Here is a 21,542-nt window from a genome sequence, read left to right on the forward strand (position 1 = left end):
TGTAACAGGATGGAAGACACTTGCCTCACTTTATGCACTCGGTCTCAGATGTGCTGAAATCACTGATAGCCAATTGATAATTGATAACAATCAATAATTGACAACACTCTCTATACAGCATTTCAAACAACCTTCTATATCCTCACTCAGGAGAAATACATTCAAGATTGTATTTCTGTAGAAATAACTATTAGCATAAACATAAACAGTCACTGATTCAGCTAACGTCTTCATACTATTCAATATACTACGCGAGGAAACTGAGAAAATGTTCTGATTTGGATCAGCTGTGAAACCAATTACATGATTCCATGTGTATATATATACACACACACGCTTCCTGATATTGTGTCTTTTGCTCTTTGTTCATCAGTCCCACCCTTGCTTTCTTATTTTAGAAAAAGGAAATTTTTAACATATCAAGAGGTGTAAAGAGATATTTTCTACCAAAACATGACTGAGCTTTGACTTACGTGACCAAGGAAATATCAGTGAAAGAAATCCTGGGGTAACAACCCTTTCAGCTTCACAATAAATTTCAGAGGGTCACTAGAGTTTCAACTACACATACCAGATGACGATTTTTTACACCGGAAATATCTGTAGCCATAGAAATAGCCACATGTGCTCACATGGAAATAGGAGCATTCATTTTGAAAGCGAAACAGCATTAAATAAGGAAAAGCTGAAACAACGTGTGGTCCTGAATGGTACAAACCCATGTTCTGCAAAGCCTCCTTTTGCCAGCTTTGGTTTTCTTCATTAGTATTTGGCAAGTAAGTCCACCTGAAGACAACATGGGAAATTCTGGACACCGGTAGACAACAGTAGTTTTGCTATTATTTGCTATAAGCATCTAAAATAGCCTCAGGTATTCCATATTTTAGAGATAATCTGAAGTAAGTATCAGTAAAGTACAGCTTTTCAGGTAATACTGCACTTTAGAGACTGAAAAAATAGAGTTAATTTATTTAATTTTCCACAGTCAAGCACTCTGGATAGGACAAATTTGCTTAAAAAAAAAAGAGAGAGATTGTTAATTACCTTTAACAGAGACTTTTCCTTTATTGTCAAGAAACCTTTCAGATGCTTTTTAAAAAACTGGTAATGAAATTAGATACATAATGATTTTATAATTTAGATGAATACTATGAAAGTTATTATGCATAAAGACTGAACATCTGTTAAAGTGATCCCAAACTAAAATTCTTACCATCAGGGTTCCAGCTCTCTACATTAGATTATTTAGAAAATAATTATTGCTGCAGATTTTACACATAACGAATTCCACGTCCCAATCTGAACTTGTTTTTGGACAGATTTTGGAAGATGGGAGGGGGCTCTAACTATAAAAAGACCAGTCAGATATAAACATTTCCAAATCACATGACTCTGAACGTTCCTAATTAACGGTGTCTTTATGCCTTAACCGATCTAGAATTTGGCCTTTTTTTAGATATAATTTAATAGTGGCAACATAGAGATAACCAATTTTTTGTACAGGTAAAATAGCATTTCATTACATTTCATGGGAATGTAATGAATGGAAGCAAGTATTCTAAAGTGTTATTTATATGTGCACAAATTTGATTCAAGTAGTTTCAGGACGCTATATAAATATACACGTACAGAGAGGAACTGAACCCATGCTACCATGGACAGTCTGTCTCACATTTTGAACAGCCATTCAGAGCTGCTGAATTTCCCTCAGCAGAATCCATGGACTGAGGGGGTGGAGGTGGAATCCTGACAATCAGAACTTCACTGGGGCTTACTTTCCAGAACAGCGCTTAGTCGTTTATTTTTCATCCAACATAAATCACATTAGGGGTAATACAGGCCATTCAACATTTTCTGACTCTAAGAAAGAGTTCAAAAGTTAAACTGGAGAATAGAGTTTTTAAAAAATTGGCTTTTTCGTGAAGCAATCATAATGTGACAGTTGATAAAACATCTCATCTGATGTACGGTGGTCATTATTAAAAAGTTTGCACTTGCCAACAACTAACAAAATGTAGTTATCAGGCATATTATGTTATTTTTATACCTTTAAAATAGAAAGCTGTAACAGTTTGCAACTTTGGTTTGAGATGTGTTGGCAAACTTCTGGTATTTAAGTGTGGCCATTAAATAAGTTATTTGTTTTTTATTATTATTATTATATGTCTTTACTAATTTGCATGCAATCAGGGACCTTGGGAGAAGAAAGATACTTCAGGAAAAAACATTCTCAGAGTGAATGAAAATGCTGGATGATCCCATGACTAACATGCTTTTCTTGTACAATAAAAATAATATTTTAAACTGTTATCACAATAAAATGGCTAATAGCTATTTGCCCATCTTCAGTGTTGCAATAAAATGTTTTAATCCCTTTAAAACTCATACCTGCTTTTCAAGTAGTTGTCAAACTCCGGTTGAGATATGGAGGAATGTAATCCTTTATGAGTGAGTACAGTCAAAACTGCTCTACAGGACTACATGGTCTTTCTGTGTACGGGGTTTCCAGTACAGCCACAAAACACACACTGCATATTTCTTACGTGAAATGTTTAGGTTGAGGATAATACAGAGTTTGGAATATATTCCAGACAAGTGGTTCTTTCCTTTTCATAAGTGTATGCATCTTATAAACCAGTTCCATCGGTTTATATTAATTTCAACAGATCAACTTGAAAACTGACAGAAAGGGTTGTTTTCAAAAGACCATTTTTTTCACTATGCTAACTAGCACTGATTGAAAGTTCCCAACAGAAGCTTTAAAAAGGAATTTTTAAAGTTTTAAGATATAAGAGACTGAGGTCAGAATAGGCAATAAAAATCACAAGATTGTGATGGCATTATTTTAGGATAATAATCTTATTTTAAGATATGAAAATACTGAAACAATCATGCCAGCATAAGAAATAATTATACCATAATTCATAAGTGCATAATTTATCAAAACAATAGAGCAGTCATGGTTAGACGCAACCTAATACTCCTGTATAAGATATAACTACATACTGTACAATCGTTCCTTTTTATAGTTATTTTTACATTTAGTCCTCATCCAAATTAAGCTGAGTACTTCTATGTATGAATGGCGTTACGAAATAAACACAACTCACAACAGGGCTTTATTACTGCTACTGCACCACCATGGCATGCAAGTAACTATGTAGTCAACTATAAACAGTAAAATGTCATCATCTTCCTGAAATAAAAAGAACATGAAAAATACAGATATAGTAGTAAACATCAATTTTCTTTTTATATCTTTCGTATTTACCAAAAGTCTGTTGTTACATGAGGCATTTATACCTCTGTATCACTCTCCTGTACTAGTATGGTGGCAAATTTGGAGTTGAGAAACTATACTTTCAACAAGCTTGTACAAAACTACTCGTTTCATATTATACTGCTGACAACATGTAATGTGTAAATGAGAACATGACACATCTGCTACCTACCCCTTAGCATTCTCTTACTCTTTTGTATATCCATGAATTTTGAGTAAATAAAAAGGCTGAGGGCCATTACAGCTGTTTGCTAGGTTGTCTGTTGTGGTGACCAAGCCCCCAAAAGACTGAAGTCCTATAGAAAGGAAACTCTTTCATCTGCTTTTTCGTTGCTGAGTACTGATTGTGTGAGGTTCCATACTGGACATTGGATTTGAGAACCACTGTTGGAAGCAACTTGGATTTCTAAATATTTATTTCTTTAATTTTTGTTATGCAGGGTAATTCCTTAACCGGTTTGAAAGTGAGGATGAGAAGAAATTCTGCAGCTGGGAGAACAAAAAACATTCATACATTATTATTATTAGAACAAGGGTCAAAGTGCTGACTGGGATTAATTTCTTCTGCTTGGAGGTCAGGACAATATATAGATACTACCAAATTTCAATATTGAAATAGGAGCAGGTACAATAACAACAAGCTAAACTCTCCTTAGGCTTGTAAACTTGGAGACTCTTGGAAAAAAAAGCAAACTTTGTTGCAGAAGAAGCTTTTCCATGCTCAATTAATTTTGCAAATCGGTTAGCTGGCATGGAGGACCCACATACGCTCTTTGTAAAAGATATTCAGAATTTAGAAAAGACTTAGGTACAGAAACGTGAAAGCCCACCCATCACTCTGCTGCAGCCCACATCATGTTTCTGAGGCTTTTGCAAGGTAAAGAAAAATAATTATGAAACACTCAAATCAAGGTTTTTTTTATGGAATTATCTTTCAAATATTACACGTGGTGTTCTCAGGTCATACCTATGCTAAATTACACGCTGCCTACCTGTTTCAGGCAATGATAAAAGAACACCTGAATCCAAATGATCCTCTTTAGTTCCTGCTTGCTGGAAAGAAATCTTAGTGCTGATTACAAGGAAAGAAGCGTACAATTCTCATTGTTACATTAAGCTATACAAAAATGTTCTTTCGTTTCCCGGAATTTGCTTCGTATTCAATTATACAATTTCCTTCTACATTACAAAACAATGTACAGTTTTTCCTAGTTCTGTCCAAGGATTTTCCCTGCTCTGATATGTTCAGGATTAAGAATACTATGTATTTTGTTTCATGTTTTGTTGATATCAGAACCCACCCTTTTTATTAAAGCTCATCAAACATACTTATACCTACCAGAAGTTTGTTCTGCTTTGGGGTATAGCAGGCTGTGTGACTACAACAGAGCACAGTACCTCATATGTTCATTTATAGATTTGCCTCCATAAAACCTGAGGCTGTAGTATAGCTTTCAATGGAAGCCATTTAAAAAGAAAACATTACAGAATATACAACAGTAGTTTTTAAATCTCAGACACAAGTTCCTTGACGTGTTGAAAGATGATGTTTTCGATTTCTGACTCCTGTACTCTTATCTTTACAGTCCGCAGGCTTCTGTTGTGAAATGTCTATCAGTGCACTTGCAATTGCAAGACCTGTAAGATAAATAAAGGAAAAACAAAATTTAATGCCCAGCTTTCCTGAGAAGAGTTCCAGAGCAGTGTGATGGTCCCTTTCATGACAAGTTTTTGTACTTTCCCAGAAGTGATCAGCTTCATTACAGAGTTAGATAACAAGTTCTCACTTTCTAAAATGCTACCTGGTAACAGGGAAGAAGCGGGGGAAGAAAAAAAGTGCAGTTAAGACACTAGACTGGAAATCAGAAGGACTGAGTTCCATTTAAGTCTCCTATTGATTTGTTGTGTGATCTTAGCATCACCTCTGTTTATCACTATTTTCTTGGTTATGCGGACCAGCAGCTCTCTGACATGGATTTTCTCTTATTACATGTTGTGCATTGCATTTAGAAATGGATGAAACTACCAAATCAGTTAATAATCAGATCAGAAAATAAAAGAGAAATGGAGACCACAGTTAAGACAAGATTTTACCCCTGAATATTTCCCTTTGCAAGCTATATGCTTCCTAATTTGGAAATATTCAGAGGTTAGTATTTACCATGAAAAGAAAGATATGAAAATATCTTTCCAGAACGCGTGGATTATGAACCATCAGCGAACCACGATGGTGTTGGCCTGGATAAATTTTAAATGTCATCAACTCACCAAAACTCTTCTTTTTTAAATTCTGGTTAAGCTGTTGCTATTTCATGACCTGTTATAATCTTAACAGGGTGTTACAGAGGGCATGGACAAGCATGCTTTGGAAATTAGTGGTTCAAGACTTTACTCTTCCATTTGCATGTTACTGCATACTTGCTAGAAATTGCTGGCTTTCGCTGGAATGCTGTCATTGACAGTACAGATAATACATGGTAGCTCTAAATTTTTAAATTCACACAGGAAATATTGCAATGAAATGGATTAGGAGCATTCACATCATTCATATGTTCTACTCCACTATGGCTGCTATAAACCCGCGACACTTATATCTGCAAAAGCACATCTATATGTACCCATAATGCAGGCAAAGACGGGGCTGGTTCTCCATACTGCCCAGTACAGCTCAGTCTCTAACCAATAACAGTACCACTCCACAAGGAAACCTTTGAACATACTTTTCACCATGTTTAACAGACAGGCTCTGTTTTTTTGAACTCAGGCCAATATCCAACTCAGGTTACCTATTACAGAATGCAATTTTTTCATACAGAATGCAATATTTTTCATGCATTCCCTCATTATAACACTTAGCCACTTAGAAACCGTGCAAAAAATATTTTTCACTTACAAGTGTTTCTACAGGCTTCTTTTTTAGTATATGATACACTGTCAGATTCGATTCAGGTTTCCAGTATCCTGAAAAAATCTATGCTATTGCATACTGTAACACTACCTTTCTTAATTCACAGAAATGTTGCAAGAATCAATTTATGTGCATAGAGCTTTTTGAAAATACACCACACTATACTCTAAAACGCTAAGTACAATTATCATTGCTGCATTTCAGGATATGTAAGAGCCAAGATTAATTAAGTTGTTTTTCTCACATACACACATATTTCCTGGTATGAGGTAGCCATGCCTTAAATTGGACTTTGATAAATTGAATTTTTAAAATCTTTGAGGCACCTTTAAAGTATCAGCAGTATCCGGTATTAGCAAATTCAAGGATAAAACCTAAATAACATTTTGATAGTTGCTTACATGTGATCCTGTCTTTAGCAGCTAAGCTTAGGAGTATGCTAAATGCAATGAATATTATATAGGAAAACAGGTTTTCCATTTTCTGTAAGCTATTTTAAAATGTACTTGGATGTATTCACTTTACATAACAATTATCAAAAAGGAAGAACTATTTCCTTCAAATTAAATGCCGCATACTGGGATATACTGGCATGCTGTTAGAGTTCCATTAAATCGGGTCACTCTAGAAGATCATTTTTCAAAATGTCACACAAATCATCTGATGAAATTCATTTATTATGTTCTCTATGCCCAGCATAGTTCCTTGTTATCAAAGCAATACAATTAACTGGGGGAACAATTCATTATTTCAGACTGGCAGTCTAAAGGAATTTCATTTACCAAGTCAAGCTGACGCACAGACACTGCAAGCAAGCAGAATTTACATCAAAATACAACAGAAGATTTGATAAAAATGCTGTGGCTTAAATATTCATTAACACACACCACCCCAACAAAACATTCCCTTTATTTTACAGTTTTGTATGTAAACAACAAATGCGAATACATTTATAGTCATTCAAGTTGGAACTGTAAATCGTATAACGTTCTATGTCTTTTACCTCAGTTTATGAGTTATTTCATTTACCCATCTGCCCAGCTTCCCTCAGTGCTGCCATTTAAATATCCTACCTACCATCCAAATTGGTATTTCCCAAACCGGTGCATGGTCTCTGGTTGCTTCTGACTCTTGAGTAAGGTGGCAGAAAGGAACAGTAGAATCAGTAAGCGTCCCACACGGAGAATCAATGGGTCACCTCTAATACTCTAATTTCTGGAAATTCAAGCCTAGCTGCACAAACGGACCTATTTATAAGTTTAGTTTGGTTTTCTCCTAAATGCTATAGAAATAACCTGACCTAGTTCTATGCAGCTAAAACAATCTCTAGCTTGTTTTAAGGATATGTATGGAAAGATCATTAAGAAGTGAACCCAGTCAAATACATAAGTGGGAAGTATATTTTTGTAAGAGGTAATTGCATCCACACTGAGAAACATACCAGATAAAGCAATATGAACTTGGTTATCTTTAGCAGAACTATTGTCTTTCCTAATGGAAGTTAAATGGTAATAGTTTATTCTCAGGAAGTAAGTGCCTAATCATAAAATTACTGGTGTGTGAATTTTTTGTCATTTTTTTTAAACAATTATGCAAAACAATTAATAAGTACAAGAATAAAATACAGCACATCAAATGAGATTGCCCTGAAAAGCGCATTCCCGATTTATACACAAACAGCACTTCAATTCTGCATTCAAACAAAAGCATCTGAAAAAGTCATTCATTTTGAGATGCACTCCTCCCGGTCTCTGTAAAAACAGGCAGTACTATATATTTTAATTTTGCAGCAAAACAGCTTCATTAGGCGTGAAAGGTTAATTGCAGGTTTAAGTGCAGTTCAGGGAACAGTGCGCGGGTCTGTAGTGAATAGCACAGTCTGCTACAGGAAGGCTGAGTGCTGTAAACTGTTTGCCCTGCTGAAATGTTTTACTACCTCATTTACTAACTGTCTTCTTTTACTGCTTGTATTTGTAGTTCTTCTAAACCTTTAATAGCTACAGTTTTATTTCACTGTAATCAGATTTAAATGGAAATACCCATGCTGGGATGTTTAAACGTTTTCCTCTGATTGTATACAGCTACATTTGAACTGATGCAAGGCTACACTATCTCTCAAAGTAGAAAAAAAAACCCCTAACATTGAAAAAGTTAGTCTTACATGCTGGCGTGCATATTTAAAACCTTTTTTTCCTCCTCTATTGTTCATTTTAATGAGAAATGCATTGAGTTCTTACTGTCCCCTTTGTTAGAAGTAAGGGAACAAAGAATGACCTCAGATTCATGGTTAGGCAGGTAACTGGAAATGTTTTTCTCAATTTAAATATGTATTACTCAGAGATAACATTTGGATAGATGTCTTCATTTGATTACATTCTACACATTTTCATTGTTACGTAGAATCAGATAATTCAGAAAGCTCAAGACAATAAAATAACTGCAACTCAGGTAGATCAATTGGATTTGTTTGATATTTTAACCAAAATTATAGTCACTGCTTAAGGTGACCTTAAGCAACGAAAATAAAATGACAGCTGCCATATAGAGAGACTTAAACAGAAAAGACTGGCTAAATGCTATACTATTAAAGTAAAAGCTTCACCCTTCAGCACCCAGCAGCCTTTGTGTCACTTCCATTTGTTGATTCTTTAAAGACATGTTACTGTACAAGCCCACCTAATAGTGGACAGAGTCCTTCTATCATGAAGGATCTGTTATTCAAAGTCTTTCCATCGCAGAAGATGCAATGCCCATGAACATCCCTACAAATGGATCGAAGCAGTTTGAAGCCTACTGAGTAAGGGATGAGAATTACAGCCTCTAATGCCTCATGAAGATGACCATAGCACACAGCGAAGCCAGTGAAGAGAATTTCATGCTCATCAATAAAACCACCAGTTATTACGTCGGGAATTTTAATGAGTTCTGTCATTTATCATTATTTCAAGTCCATAAAGAACTGTTTTGTAAATACACAATGTATATTATGTGTGTATAAATGACATTTATATACAAAACCACCTTGTTAATAACGCAGCTTTGTATCATCCATTTCTTAATTTGATGAAGCAGATCACATTCACCGTAACCTTTATGGATGCAAACCAGGACTGCATACATTTATTCTTCACAGGAAATATATCTGTTAGCTATAGCATCTATAATGGCGGAAGAACATAACTTTCAAGAAGGCTGTTACTAGGCAAGTGTTTCTGAGTATTGACTGAAAAAATTCTCTCATTTTCTATGAGACATTGCGCTAGGAATATTCTTATTCAGTTTAGTTGTTTGGTAACATTTTCAAGATTGTCTGGTACTTCCTAGACCTTTCCTGTTTTCTCAACCAAACTTAACTTTCTCCAAATGGACTAACTGATGATTCATTTTCATGACTGAAAAGACCAGAATGTGGTTTGTGGTACACACTTCCGTCGTATAGACTGAGTCGTGTTGGGAGATATCCAAAAGGCACGTAAAATGGAACCAGAACAAAAGCACAATCCGCAAAACCTGCTCCTAACCACTTACAAATCTGATACTGAAGTGGCTACTTTCCAGGAGAAAAATTAAGAGTCATCTGAAGTTCAAGACTGTACATGGCCCGAAGAACCACTGTATGTCACAACAGAGCTAAGTTCATTTTGAAGTCAGAAAATAGTCAAATCCTTCATGTGTATCTGAGGGTCCTGATCTGTCCGGTTTGCCTAGACAATATCCAGAGATCATGGACTTAGTCACAGAGAAAAACAATCATAAGCAACCGCCAAGAAGAATAAGTATCTTCATAACCTGTCATATTGAATGTTTTTTTTTATTTGAATTAAAGTTTTTTTAAAAGGACAAGCTGACAGCACCTCAAAATCAGAACGTCTTTTTATGGGCTCCTCTTCCTGTTTGGTGCATGGATGTATATTTTAAGTTGACACCATACTTACTATGAGAAAGATATATTAAAAAAACTAACCTAACTAGGAAATTACTTTGGGCAAGTAACCCCATCATTTTTTTCTGTGATAATTTTTGTTAGATGGGAAGACAGCCAAGACTCCAGGAGGTATGTTTTCCTTTTCTTATGCATATAACTTAATTAAATAAGTAAAATATGAGACAGAGCTTAAACCGTAACAATAATAAACTAAATAATGAAAGTGTGGAATTAAATAGCCACACACTAGCAGAGCGAGATGTCATGCTCTTTTGTATTATACTCTTGGTATTTAGAAATAACAGCTATCTATAGGGGACTAAGAAACTCTTATTCCCAGAATAGACTTATAAATTACTTGCTGTCAGTTTGTGGGAAATGCAGACTATACAATAAAGGATCTTCTACGAAATGTTCAGCCTTTCCCAATTTTTCTCATTTTGAAAAGGAAATGGCCCTACATATTTGTGTGAAATATTTGTGCTCCAAGGGGCCGGTAGTGATTTTTTTTGTATATGGTCAGGCAGTTTCCCCTTCCCTTTCAGTGTGAGATATCTGTAGTTTAGTCTGTAATCCAGGTCTGTACAACATCTGGTGCCTTTAAACTATCCAGCCTGCCAGCGGCCAAGCGATAGCATGGGCTGTTTGGTCTCACTGGCTATGGAAAGACAGGTATTGACTACACGCTTTGGGATAGCTCTTGTCCATTCAGCAGGACAAACAAACACCGTACTGACGAAGGGGACCTAGTGAGGAGTTGCAGACACTATGGTAGTGGGATTGGTGCAATCTAATGTTGATTTACTGAAGCTTTTTTCTCTCACCCTCTTTTCTCAACTCAAGCCCTAATAGAACACAAGAATCATAGAATCGTTTAGGTTGGAAAAGACCCTTACGATTATTGAGTCCAACCATTGACCTAACACTGCCAAGTCCACCACTAAACCATGTCCCGCCCAAAGCACCACCTCTGCATGTCTTTTAAAGACCTCCAGGAATGGTGACTCCAGCAGTTCCCTGGCAGCCTGTTCCAATGCTTGACAACCCTTTCAGTGAAGAACTTTTTCCTAATACCCAATCTAAACTTCCCCTGGCTCAACTTGAAGCCTGTTCCTCTTGTCCTGTGGAGAACCCCCACCTTGCTACACACTCCTTTCAGGTAGTTGTAAGAGAGCGATAAGGTCTCCCCTCAGCCTCCTTTTCTCCAGGCTGAACAACCCTGGTTCCCTGTTCAGACCTGTACACCAATCCGACCTGTGTGCCTTGCCCAGGGAAGACAGTTCAGATGGAAGTAGAAACGTGCTTACTTAACAAGTGGGAGAGGAAGACTGAGATAACGGCTGACCTGAGCTGGGATGGCACCTCTTATCTGAAACTGAATAAGAGGTGATAAGTGGGGAACAGTAAGTCATGGCGGGTCTTAAAAATGAATAATTATATTAAGACAGCATGTGGCAGTAGTTCTGAAGTTGGCTGCAGAGATCCTGAGCAAGGGCTTTTGTTTCGGTGATGGTGAGGGAAGATGATGGTGTTTTGGAGAGGCTGCAGCAGCAGAATTCAGCAAGACTATGCATTCTGGTGGCAAGGAAACAAAGAAACGACTGTCAAAGAATGCTTGGGCAAGACCGGAGGGACAGCAAAGGTAATAGTGTCATTAACACAGACTCAAGGGAAAACAGTGGAAACTAATATGAAGAAATGTAAAACATCGTGGGAATGAAAAATAAACTACATAAAACTGGTCTGTAACATAAACTGTTGGTGAAGGGGAACTCAAATCCAGGTGTATGGAATACAGACTTCCATTAAAGTCAAATGCATGCATTTTCTACAAATAAAGGAAGAAGTTGAACTACAGATACTTTCCCAAGAACTCTGACACATTACTTTGTCAAAAACTGTTTAAATTTGAAGAGTAAAGCACACCTTAAGCTATGATGGTTCAACAACATTACTAGGTATATTATCTTTTTCTTGGACACTATTCCTTGCAGTATTGTGGTAAAGCTGGGCACAGATTTGTCCCGTGATATTAAGAATATGACTGATTCTACAGACTAAAATAAAATAATAAAAAAAGTGTTGTAGTTGACTGCTGAGTCTGATGATAAATCATTCTTCTCAAAACCTCTTATTGACTCACTTTAGATACTACCATTGGCTTGGGGAATGGTTACATTTAGACTAGTTTAGGAATAGCTCCTAAAGCTGCAATACTTACCCAGTACTAAATTTCAGTTAATAAAGCAGGCATCACATGTAGTCAGGAAATATAGTCTTCTTACAGAATAGCAGAGCTAAGACAATGAAAGCGTTTTGATCGTTTTACCTAAGAAGTTCTACCTTGGCAATAGTTACAGGTAAGGGACCTATTGCTAGACCATTATTTTATTCCATTATTGTAATTTTTGGAGCATGGTTTATTTTATACAAAAATGATTGCAGATGTTTGCAATTTTTTTTCCCCTTTGACTTAAAAATCAAGCAACAAGTAATAACTGCATTAATAATTATGTATGCGAACAGACTTTCTCTATCCTGCATTTCTTGAATATAAGTTGCAGAGTCTCAAACAGGTGTATCAGTAGCAAAATATGTTTACGTTTTTAGGGGAAAAAAAGGCAAATTTCTAGGATATGTAATGTTTTCAGAATGCTATCATTCAAATACATAAATGGCAAATCACTTGTAATTCACAAAATAATTGTTATTTGAAATTATTAGCAAAACAAAGGGTTTAGTTTGATGGCTGTTAAAATCACTTAAAAGAAATAATCTGTTTAGGATACATGCAAACCTCATGCAGATTAATTCCTTGATGTTCTGCTACTGCGTATTGCACATCATGTGTTAAAATGTAAGTAATTAAAGAGGTTTCTATAATGGACAGTAATATTTGAAACATTTGGATTTTTTTTCTCACAAACTATTAAATTTTCAGTTTGATTACATCTCCTTTTCATTGAATCATTTCTCCATATGTTATGAAAAACATCTCTATTCTTGTGATGTTGTGCAGCCATTTAATTTGTTTTCTAGAAAATCACTATAAACTAATTTGCTACTCTGCAAGAATTTGGTAAGATGCATTAATCATGCCAGAATCTAATTTGGTCTTGTAAACCCATTTCCGTAGAAGAGAAAAAACATCTACTTGGAGTACTGAAGAAGCACTATTTTCACTTACTTTTAGCAATACCTGTGTTAACACAAACAAAATTATAATTGGCTTTGTTTAGAAGTCAGTATCACAGCTGTAACCCAGTTGGGGTTAGTTTATGAACCTCTCTACAGTAATTAGACAAATTCGGATTGCAAAAGCCTCCTCCAGACCAGTACACTTGAGGTTACTTGTACAGCATTATTTTACTCTTTGTCTCTACCTTGAGCAATCTCCTTTTATTGGGGTCATGCATGCCAATCAGAGAAAAACAAAGATACAGAAACTGTAAAAAATCGTGAGGTTGAGTTACAACATTTTTGCAGCTTTTTACCCAAATCCATTCATGCAGTTGGACTCTTTAACCAGTGATGAAAGCTGAAGCCTTACTAAACATCACGAGTAGGATGAACACCTGTGAGACAGAGTTTTATCGTTCACATAAACAGAGTGTGATCGACACTCCATTAATACAGTGCTGAACTATCATTTCATGCAATTAAATAATCAGAATATCTGCACGTGTGTGCGTGTGTGCCTATACGTGTATGAGTATCTGGGAAACAGAAGGTTTGAGCACAACCAAGCAATCAGGAGAACAGTTAGAAGGAGAAATGGCAGAGGAATTCACTGGGGTCTGCTTCCCTCCAGAGGGGTCTTACTTGCAGGGGGTGATTTAAAGCAGATCTCTTTCTGTCTGTAGAGGAAATCTGGGGTGATTAACCTCACCAGGTGAAATTCAGTTTTTGTGAATACCTCCCTAATGTTCCATCTGGGTGATAACGTGTATTGTCAGATTTGCAGCTTTACTACTCTGCCCTTCAAGACAACACACACAACCTTAAAGACAAGAGGTTTAAGGGCCCAAGAGGGAACAATTCTGCGCCCACTGGAGATAAAACAATACTACTTACATTATCATTTACTTTCAGAACAATAATCCTCAAAGATTCTGTTTCTCGCTCTTGCACCTTTATTTTGCAGGTGCTGTCTTTTTTCCCCACTGTCAAAAATTTTATTTAAACCAGAATGTGATGAACATGTTCATACAAAAAATTATTACAGTTCACCAGAAATTCAATAGAACTGCAGCTTAATCAGAAGTAGGCATGCTATCTGCAGAGCTTTCCCGTAACGCGTCCTTACTTTTCAGTTTTGCTTTTGAAGGCTGACAAAGTACTGGACTTGTTTTCTATTTCCAACATACTGCTGCAATATATCATTGCTCTAACCACTGTTGGGCTTGTAATTTGGTTCTGGCCAAATAACAATGCCAGTTTTTCAGTATTCTGCTGATTTCCACAATTAGACATTCAGCACATCCCCAGCTACATAGCCAGCAGTCACTCTGACAAAACAAACGATCTTGGGAGTGTAACACAGAATTAAGTCAACAGGACAGAAAGCGTGCACAGAATTTTGAACCATATTTTGAAATACTACTGAAGTGACAACATCAGGGTCCTCAGGATTTCTAACATAAGGGTATTTGTAGTTTCAGTACCTACTAATGCCCAAGAATAAGGAAAAAGTAAAAAAAAAGATAACACAATTGCCCTGCTGTCAATATTAGGGTGGTTCGATCAGCAAAGCTAGCATCAGCTTATACAGAACATTGATTTTTATTAATTCTAGCAGAAGAGCTTGGTAAAAGGTTGAAAAGTTCAAACCATAAAAAACATTTCAAAACCCAAAGATTTTATATAAATAGCCCTACCAGAATCCTGGTCATCACTGGAAGAGAATAATTCTGAATGGGATTCCAGTATATACAGGGAAGCTATACAGCTACTCATTTATTCTTTCCTGAATCTTCTATATTACACTGAATACACTATATTATGACTTTAACAGGCAAAATGACACACTTAGACCTGGCTACTGTCAAAATGTATGGAACATGGGTACATTTCAAACACTGCATGTTCATAATTGATTACATACGCTTTGTCATGAACAGTCAATATAGGTAAGTATCAGTAAAATTATAGTAACAGAGCACCATTTCTGTTTGTGTGACATACGCAGGTAGAGCAAATGCCTGAAACTGCGAGATTAGTAACACAAAATATATTATATGCCCTAGGCACGCTTCATAGTTTGGAGAGGGAAAACTAGAAAACTAACAGTAGATAGTCACAGCTTGTTACCCAGCTCTATGTGTACTCACACTCCAACAAGTAGCACTCATTGTCTCATTTGTCAATCCCATTATAAGATTTGAAAGAACTATTTTGGTACAAGGATTACCAAACTATAACTTTTGACACTTAAACATTCCTCTAGATGCCCCTTTGCATCATCTAGCAGATGTAACTGGAAAAATACCCTACCCTGCTAACACCCAAATTCAGGTTCACTGTTACTCCTTACAGGAACCACATCCACAAGAGATACAGGAGCACTGAAATATTCCTGTCTTGGGATCAGATTTGGCATAAATCTCAGGCCGATGTGCACACCACCTTTTTATACAACAAAATAAAATCTCTCACTCATTTCCTGTTGAACAGGATTCATGCTACTAAATGGATGTGAAAGCAAAAGGTAGAAATCAAGTGAAAGATAAAGTCTAGAAATTTTCATGAGGTCCATTTCCCAGCAATGTCAGCTCCCAGAAGATGCACTCAATGAAAATAAAGCACCATGCTGGCTTTGTATTTCTAGGGTGTGATCAGGAGCTAGTTTTCATTTACATATTTCAAAAAGCTTTTACTATGTGATGAAGGAGGAACAAACCTTCAGCAAGACATTAGAATCCCCTCACTGCAGTTTTGCTAAATCTCCCATCTGGTTTTTAAAAGCAGATATTATGTTGAGTATTTAACATACCTGTAGCTTCTACAGGTAAGTCAGTGATAAAAGAAAGACTTAAGGAAAATGTGGGCCCTCTCCAGAAGGAAACAGGAGACTTAGTCACCCAGGACGTGGACAAGGCTTAGATAGTCAATGACTTTTTTGCCTCAGTCTTCACTGGTAAGGGCTCTAGCCACACCACCCAAGTCACAGAAGGCAACAGCAGGAATCCGGAGAATAAGGAACAACCCACTGTAGAAGATCAGGTTCAAGACCAGCTGAGGAAGCTGGAGATGCATCTACGGGTCATGAGGGAACTGGCAGATGAAGTTGCCAAGCCACTATCCATCATATTTGAGAAGTCGTGGCAGTCCAGTGAAGTTCCCACCAACTGGAAAAGGGGAAACATAACCCCATTTTTAAAAAGGAAAAGAGGAAGACCCAGAGAACTACAGACCAGTTATTCTCACCTCTGTGCCCAGCAAGATCATGGAGCAGATCCTCCTGGAATCTCTGCTAAGTTGCATAGAGAATAAGCAGGTGATCTGTGAGAGCCAAGATATAGGTTAGATATTAGGAAGAAATTCTTTACTGTGAGGGTGGTGAGGCACTGGAACAGGTTGCCCAGAGAAGTGGGTGCCCCATCCCTGGAAGGCCAGGCTGGACGGGCCTTTGAGCAACCTGGTCTGGTGGGAGGTGTCCCTGCCCAGGGCAGGGGCGTTGGAACTAGATGATCTTTAAGGTCCCTTCCAACCCAAACTATTCTGTTTTCTATTCAACTGCTGACCATTTCTCCTTCTATTTTTTCCTATATTCTTTTTGATCAAATGTGAAAAACTTGGCTTTAGTTGTCTCATTTCCTGATTTTCTATATTTCAATTATACTTTAATGGCTATATATAAAGTGATGATGATACAAGAGTGTGTTGTGAATGAAATCTGTTTTGTACTATCTCAGCTTCTGAGAACTGCTACAATTTGAGTTGCTTTCTTCCGTAGTCTCTGAAGTGCCTTCTATAATATAATAATATAATAAACCCTGAATCTGCTCTTCCCTTTGCAATGCATTCCAGCATTCTGTTTCCCATAATGCTGCTACATTATGATTTGCAACTATAAATAATTATCCTAAGTTATAAAGATAAAATATAAAACTTTAAAGCAATACCATTAGACACCATACACTTGAGACTCTGAAGCAGCCATACGCAAACATTGATTTTCATAAAAAAAAGAAAAGGTGGTGATAATAAAAAGCATGGTTCCTGCTTAGGATTACTTCACCAAAAGCTTGCTGCTATCTTGGGTGCAAAGAATGGAAATAGTAGGTAATCAGTGGCAAACTGCACATTGTTTCTAACAGGTGGGGCACCACATTTCATGCCCTCTATCTCAAAAGGTGAGGAGGGGAAAAATACTGTTGTGGGAATGGGATTTGACAATGTATGAGGTTCAGTAATAGAAGGTATTATCCCCCAAAAGAGGACGCCTCAGAGATGAGAGGGACTTATCTAAACCTCTGTAAGGCTTGTGTTCAGATGTGTGAACTTGTGAGTTGATTTTTGTTTGTTCTGTCTTGTCTGGGCAAGCATTCAATATAACAACAGTGGAAGACGTAGGATTCTTGGCTTCTTTCTCCATTATTTTTCATTGCCTTCCTTCCACATAGCCCTCCATTTTCCAATAATTTTGCTGCTTCTCCTCCTATTAAGCGTGAGCTGCCACATTATTTAACTGCCTTTACAAAGTACTTGTTTTTCTCTACCTAGATTTCCAATAATCAGGAATTCTCTTTGTGAATCTGATGTGAGTTGCCAAGACTAGTCTAACTGCCTTCCACGTTCTTTTGTCTGTTTGGATTGTACTAGTATAAGGAGGTGGTGGTATGGCAGGTTTTAAAAGCTGCAAACATCTTAATAATCATTTATATTGTTTGTCCTTCTCCTGGCTTCTCATTTTAGTGGGCAATTCTTTTCCAAGAAAAACACACACATCCACTATTTACGAAGAGAGACAAAAATAACTGTTCACATTTGAACTATCATCTAGTTATTTCTTTAATAGCAATGAAGTAGGTTGTGAATAATCTAAATACAGCCAGCCTGATTTCATTATTTCAGTCCCATATGTAGTTTAAGAACAACATTTACTTTCAAGATTTTAAAAGCTGTGTGTTAAATAGCGCACATTTTAAGGCAATTTTTCATCTTCAATGTCTTTAACTCTACTTTCACTAATCGTTCTGTAAAAGTGACAGAAATATGTTTTTCTCACTGGGATGGCCTCAAGGATACATCTCTCCTTTGTGCCAGTGTGAGATGTGCACGAGGCTGCTGAAAGTCTGCAGAGGCTGAAGCAGTGTGGTTTAAGTCCTCTCCAGATCCACTGAGATGGATTTCAAGGGGAGCGAAGCAGGGCCAAGAGCCTCTCACAGGAACAAACAGCCTTTAGGGTGAGGTACATCATTCCTTTGCTCTGCTGAAGCCGCATATGCTCAGTAATTTAGACAACTGAGTGCTTCATCTGGGACAAAGTCACAATGCTGTCTTTACATTTTCATTTGGCTTTCTACTCTTTGCCTTTCTATTTACCCAGGTAAAACCAACAAATCAACCTATTGCCCTGCAACTTGCCTCTTCTGATCCATACCAACAGTTCCATTACGTTCAGACAATGAAAAATTTTTAGTGAAACAAATGCCTAACCATATATAAGCCTATTAGATCTAAAGTTTGGTAGGAGAAATCTGGCTCCCAAAATTGAAGGCCTAACTTAAACAAGTTGAATTTTCACACTTTTTTTTTTCTTTTTCAAAACAGTAGCTCTTTCAAGTCATATTTTAGAGCTTTCATTTACAAAATGAATGTTTACTGACCTTTCCATAGTGGTTTAAATATGAAGACAAGAGATGTGTCCAGGGAGCAAAAATAGTATTAATACTGAGCTTATTATCTCCAAAGTGCTACACACAAATTAACTAATGCATGCTAATACAGTGATTAGCTTGTTTGCCTAGGTTTAGTACAATGACTATGTTTCCTAATGCCATCTTTCAATGAGACATGGTTTGGTATCACACTGAAGCCAGGACAGCTCTTCTCAAACCATACTGTGCTTAACATTTGTGTATTCCCCAATGAAAATCATATAAGTCTTTGGAGTACTGATTATTTGCAAAAGACAACTACTTTTGGAGAAACATTTTGAAATCAAGACATGCTTTCAGTTACTGAAAGATTGCAATATTAGGCAGAACCATAACAGATTGTTGTTGGCTAGGTGGGATGAAGACGGAGCTACAGACATTTCACCCGGGATGAGTATTGGGTTCCTGCATAAATTTCATAGGCATTGACCCCTCACAGCATCTTCTCAGGAGCAAATAGCATAGAAAGTCCTTAGAGGAAAGTGCTGTCTCCCCACCGTGGGGCTATCCCTTCCCTCCTCCTTTAGGGAAAAAAACAACAGACCAAACAGTCTTTGCCTGTGGCCTTCCCAGAGGACCACACTCCATGGAGAATTTCATGGCATGTACAATTCCAGTGTTCGTAGGTTAGATTAGGTACATGTTTGTACACTTCTCGATGTAATAAGGTCCCAAGCCACAGGCAGGCTTCTGAAAGCCTCAAGAATATAAATAATAATAACAAAAAATAGTAATAAATAGAAATGAAACTGGTAGCATCACAGGTATTCATGGAGATTTGTACTGACCAGAAGAAAGGTGGCACAATATCACTGGTACAATGTATCCTGAAACAGCTCGGAAAAAGCAATCTGGAAAAAACCCAATATGAATATAATGAATGAGCCTTTACTCCATATATGAAAATGTTTCTGATACTGACAAAAGAAGGTACAATATTTATCATTCTAGGATCACAGGGGACAAAACAACAATATTAAATCATGAGAGGTTTTATTTGTGAATTGGCATTGTTTTCTGTCCCTTGTGTTACCAGAATGATAAATGCTTTCCTTTGTGCAGGAAAGAAAAGGTTTGATACTGGCTGTGCATTCTATAGATTAATGCTACAATTTTTTGAGAGGTTTGGTTAAATCCTCAGAAATACCCATGTTTACATTGAAGGTGTTAATAAGCATTTTGGGGTGCTTGTTGCCTGGGGTTTTTTTTCCTCACCTTTTTATTTGAGAGTCCCCTTCATGATATTTTATTTTCTAGGGCAGATGAAACAAGATTCAGTTATCAGAGTTCACAGGATAAGTGGTTGGAATATTGCAGGAGCACAATGTGATCAAAGCGGATGGAAAAGCAATCCCCCAAATGACTAAGGGCAAAACTGCGCCAGTCCCAGAATTACAGAAAGAGCTGATGTGTATGAGACATATTAAACACTTGCATTTGAATTTTTAATATCGAAAATAAATGTCACAGCATTTTCATGAAGAATCTATTTGTCTTGAATGCAGCTCATCTGCTACTCCTCGTTATGGATTACACCTTTGACTTTTTATCTATCTTTAACTCCTGCTGAACGCTCTAGCAGTTCCAATGACTGATAGGAGGTTATGGTTGTTTTCATCTTTTTCGTACATTTTATGTTTTCAAAAGCCAGCACAGAGTATTCCAGTGATCAGATGAGAGTTAACATATTTTGTTGCCAGTATTTTCAAATGCAAGTAATCTCTTCTGGTTTGCACAATTCAGGATGGATATGGTGCATCACTACGCCATCTAATGTGGCTCAGCTCTGAGAGCTTCAGGGCTTGGCTCTGCCTTCAGTGCCCTAAGTACACATGGATGATTTTTTTGAGAGAGTAAATACTGAAAGTGTAAATAAGTACATAACTAGCAATCTGATTTCCAAAGATATATAAGCATGACCCGACGAAAGGATTATTTCATGATAGTATAATTCTGTGCATGCTCTGAGTGCTGGAGAAAAATTCCTAGAACACAGACAATTTTATCACACAGGTTTCAATTGCTAGGTTACATGCACTTAAGAATAATATTTAAAATTACACAGAAATGTATTCTACGTATGTTACGTATTAGAGCATGCATGGATAAAACGGCTCTTCAAAATAGCGTGGCGGGTTTTCATTTTCTGTTTCAGTGCAATTGCTATTACCGTTACTCAGACATCTCCCTGTAACCGCTATCAGCCCCAGTCAGGGATACAGCTCCCACTGTGTTGGGTGTAATACATGAGCACAGCACCAAAGAGCTTACAACCTAAACAACTTCTTCTCACTGTGTTTAAATTTTCATGTTTAAAGAAACGTATTCACAGACCTTCTTAACCCACAGACTTTTAAAGTCAGGCTGAACACAAAAATTTAGCTAGACTTTTCTCACATCCAATAACCTACTAGGGCAATAAAAGTTCTGCAAATCACTACCAGCTCTCAGTTACACTGTGTAGTTCGGAGGCTTCAAAATATATTTCTGACATCCTGTTACACAGCTACTACTGAGCAGACCTTTGTAAATAGCGATATTAATGAT

The 21,542-nt window shown here is 37.0% G+C and overlaps 1 protein-coding gene across 3 annotated transcripts in view; it reads right to left on the minus strand.

Annotated features, from left to right (window-relative positions):
- Positions 1–779: 779 nt before the first annotated feature.
- The window catches only part of ATRNL1 (attractin like 1), a 527,881-nt gene continuing 507,118 nt past the window's right edge, over positions 780–21,542 (minus strand). Inside the window, exon 27 of one of the 3 annotated variants that reach the window (XM_063338744.1) lies at positions 780–4,918. In XM_063338744.1, coding sequence (XP_063194814.1) covers positions 4,895–4,918 — 24 coding nt within the window. In that variant the 3' untranslated portion in view covers positions 780–4,894. The remainder of the gene's footprint in view (positions 4,919–21,542) is intronic. The other 2 variants (XM_063338742.1, XM_063338741.1) reach the window with 2 other exon arrangements.

This window comes from Chroicocephalus ridibundus, chromosome 6 (genome assembly GCF_963924245.1).
Source record: "Chroicocephalus ridibundus chromosome 6, bChrRid1.1, whole genome shotgun sequence".
NCBI lineage: Eukaryota > Metazoa > Chordata > Aves > Charadriiformes > Laridae > Chroicocephalus > Chroicocephalus ridibundus.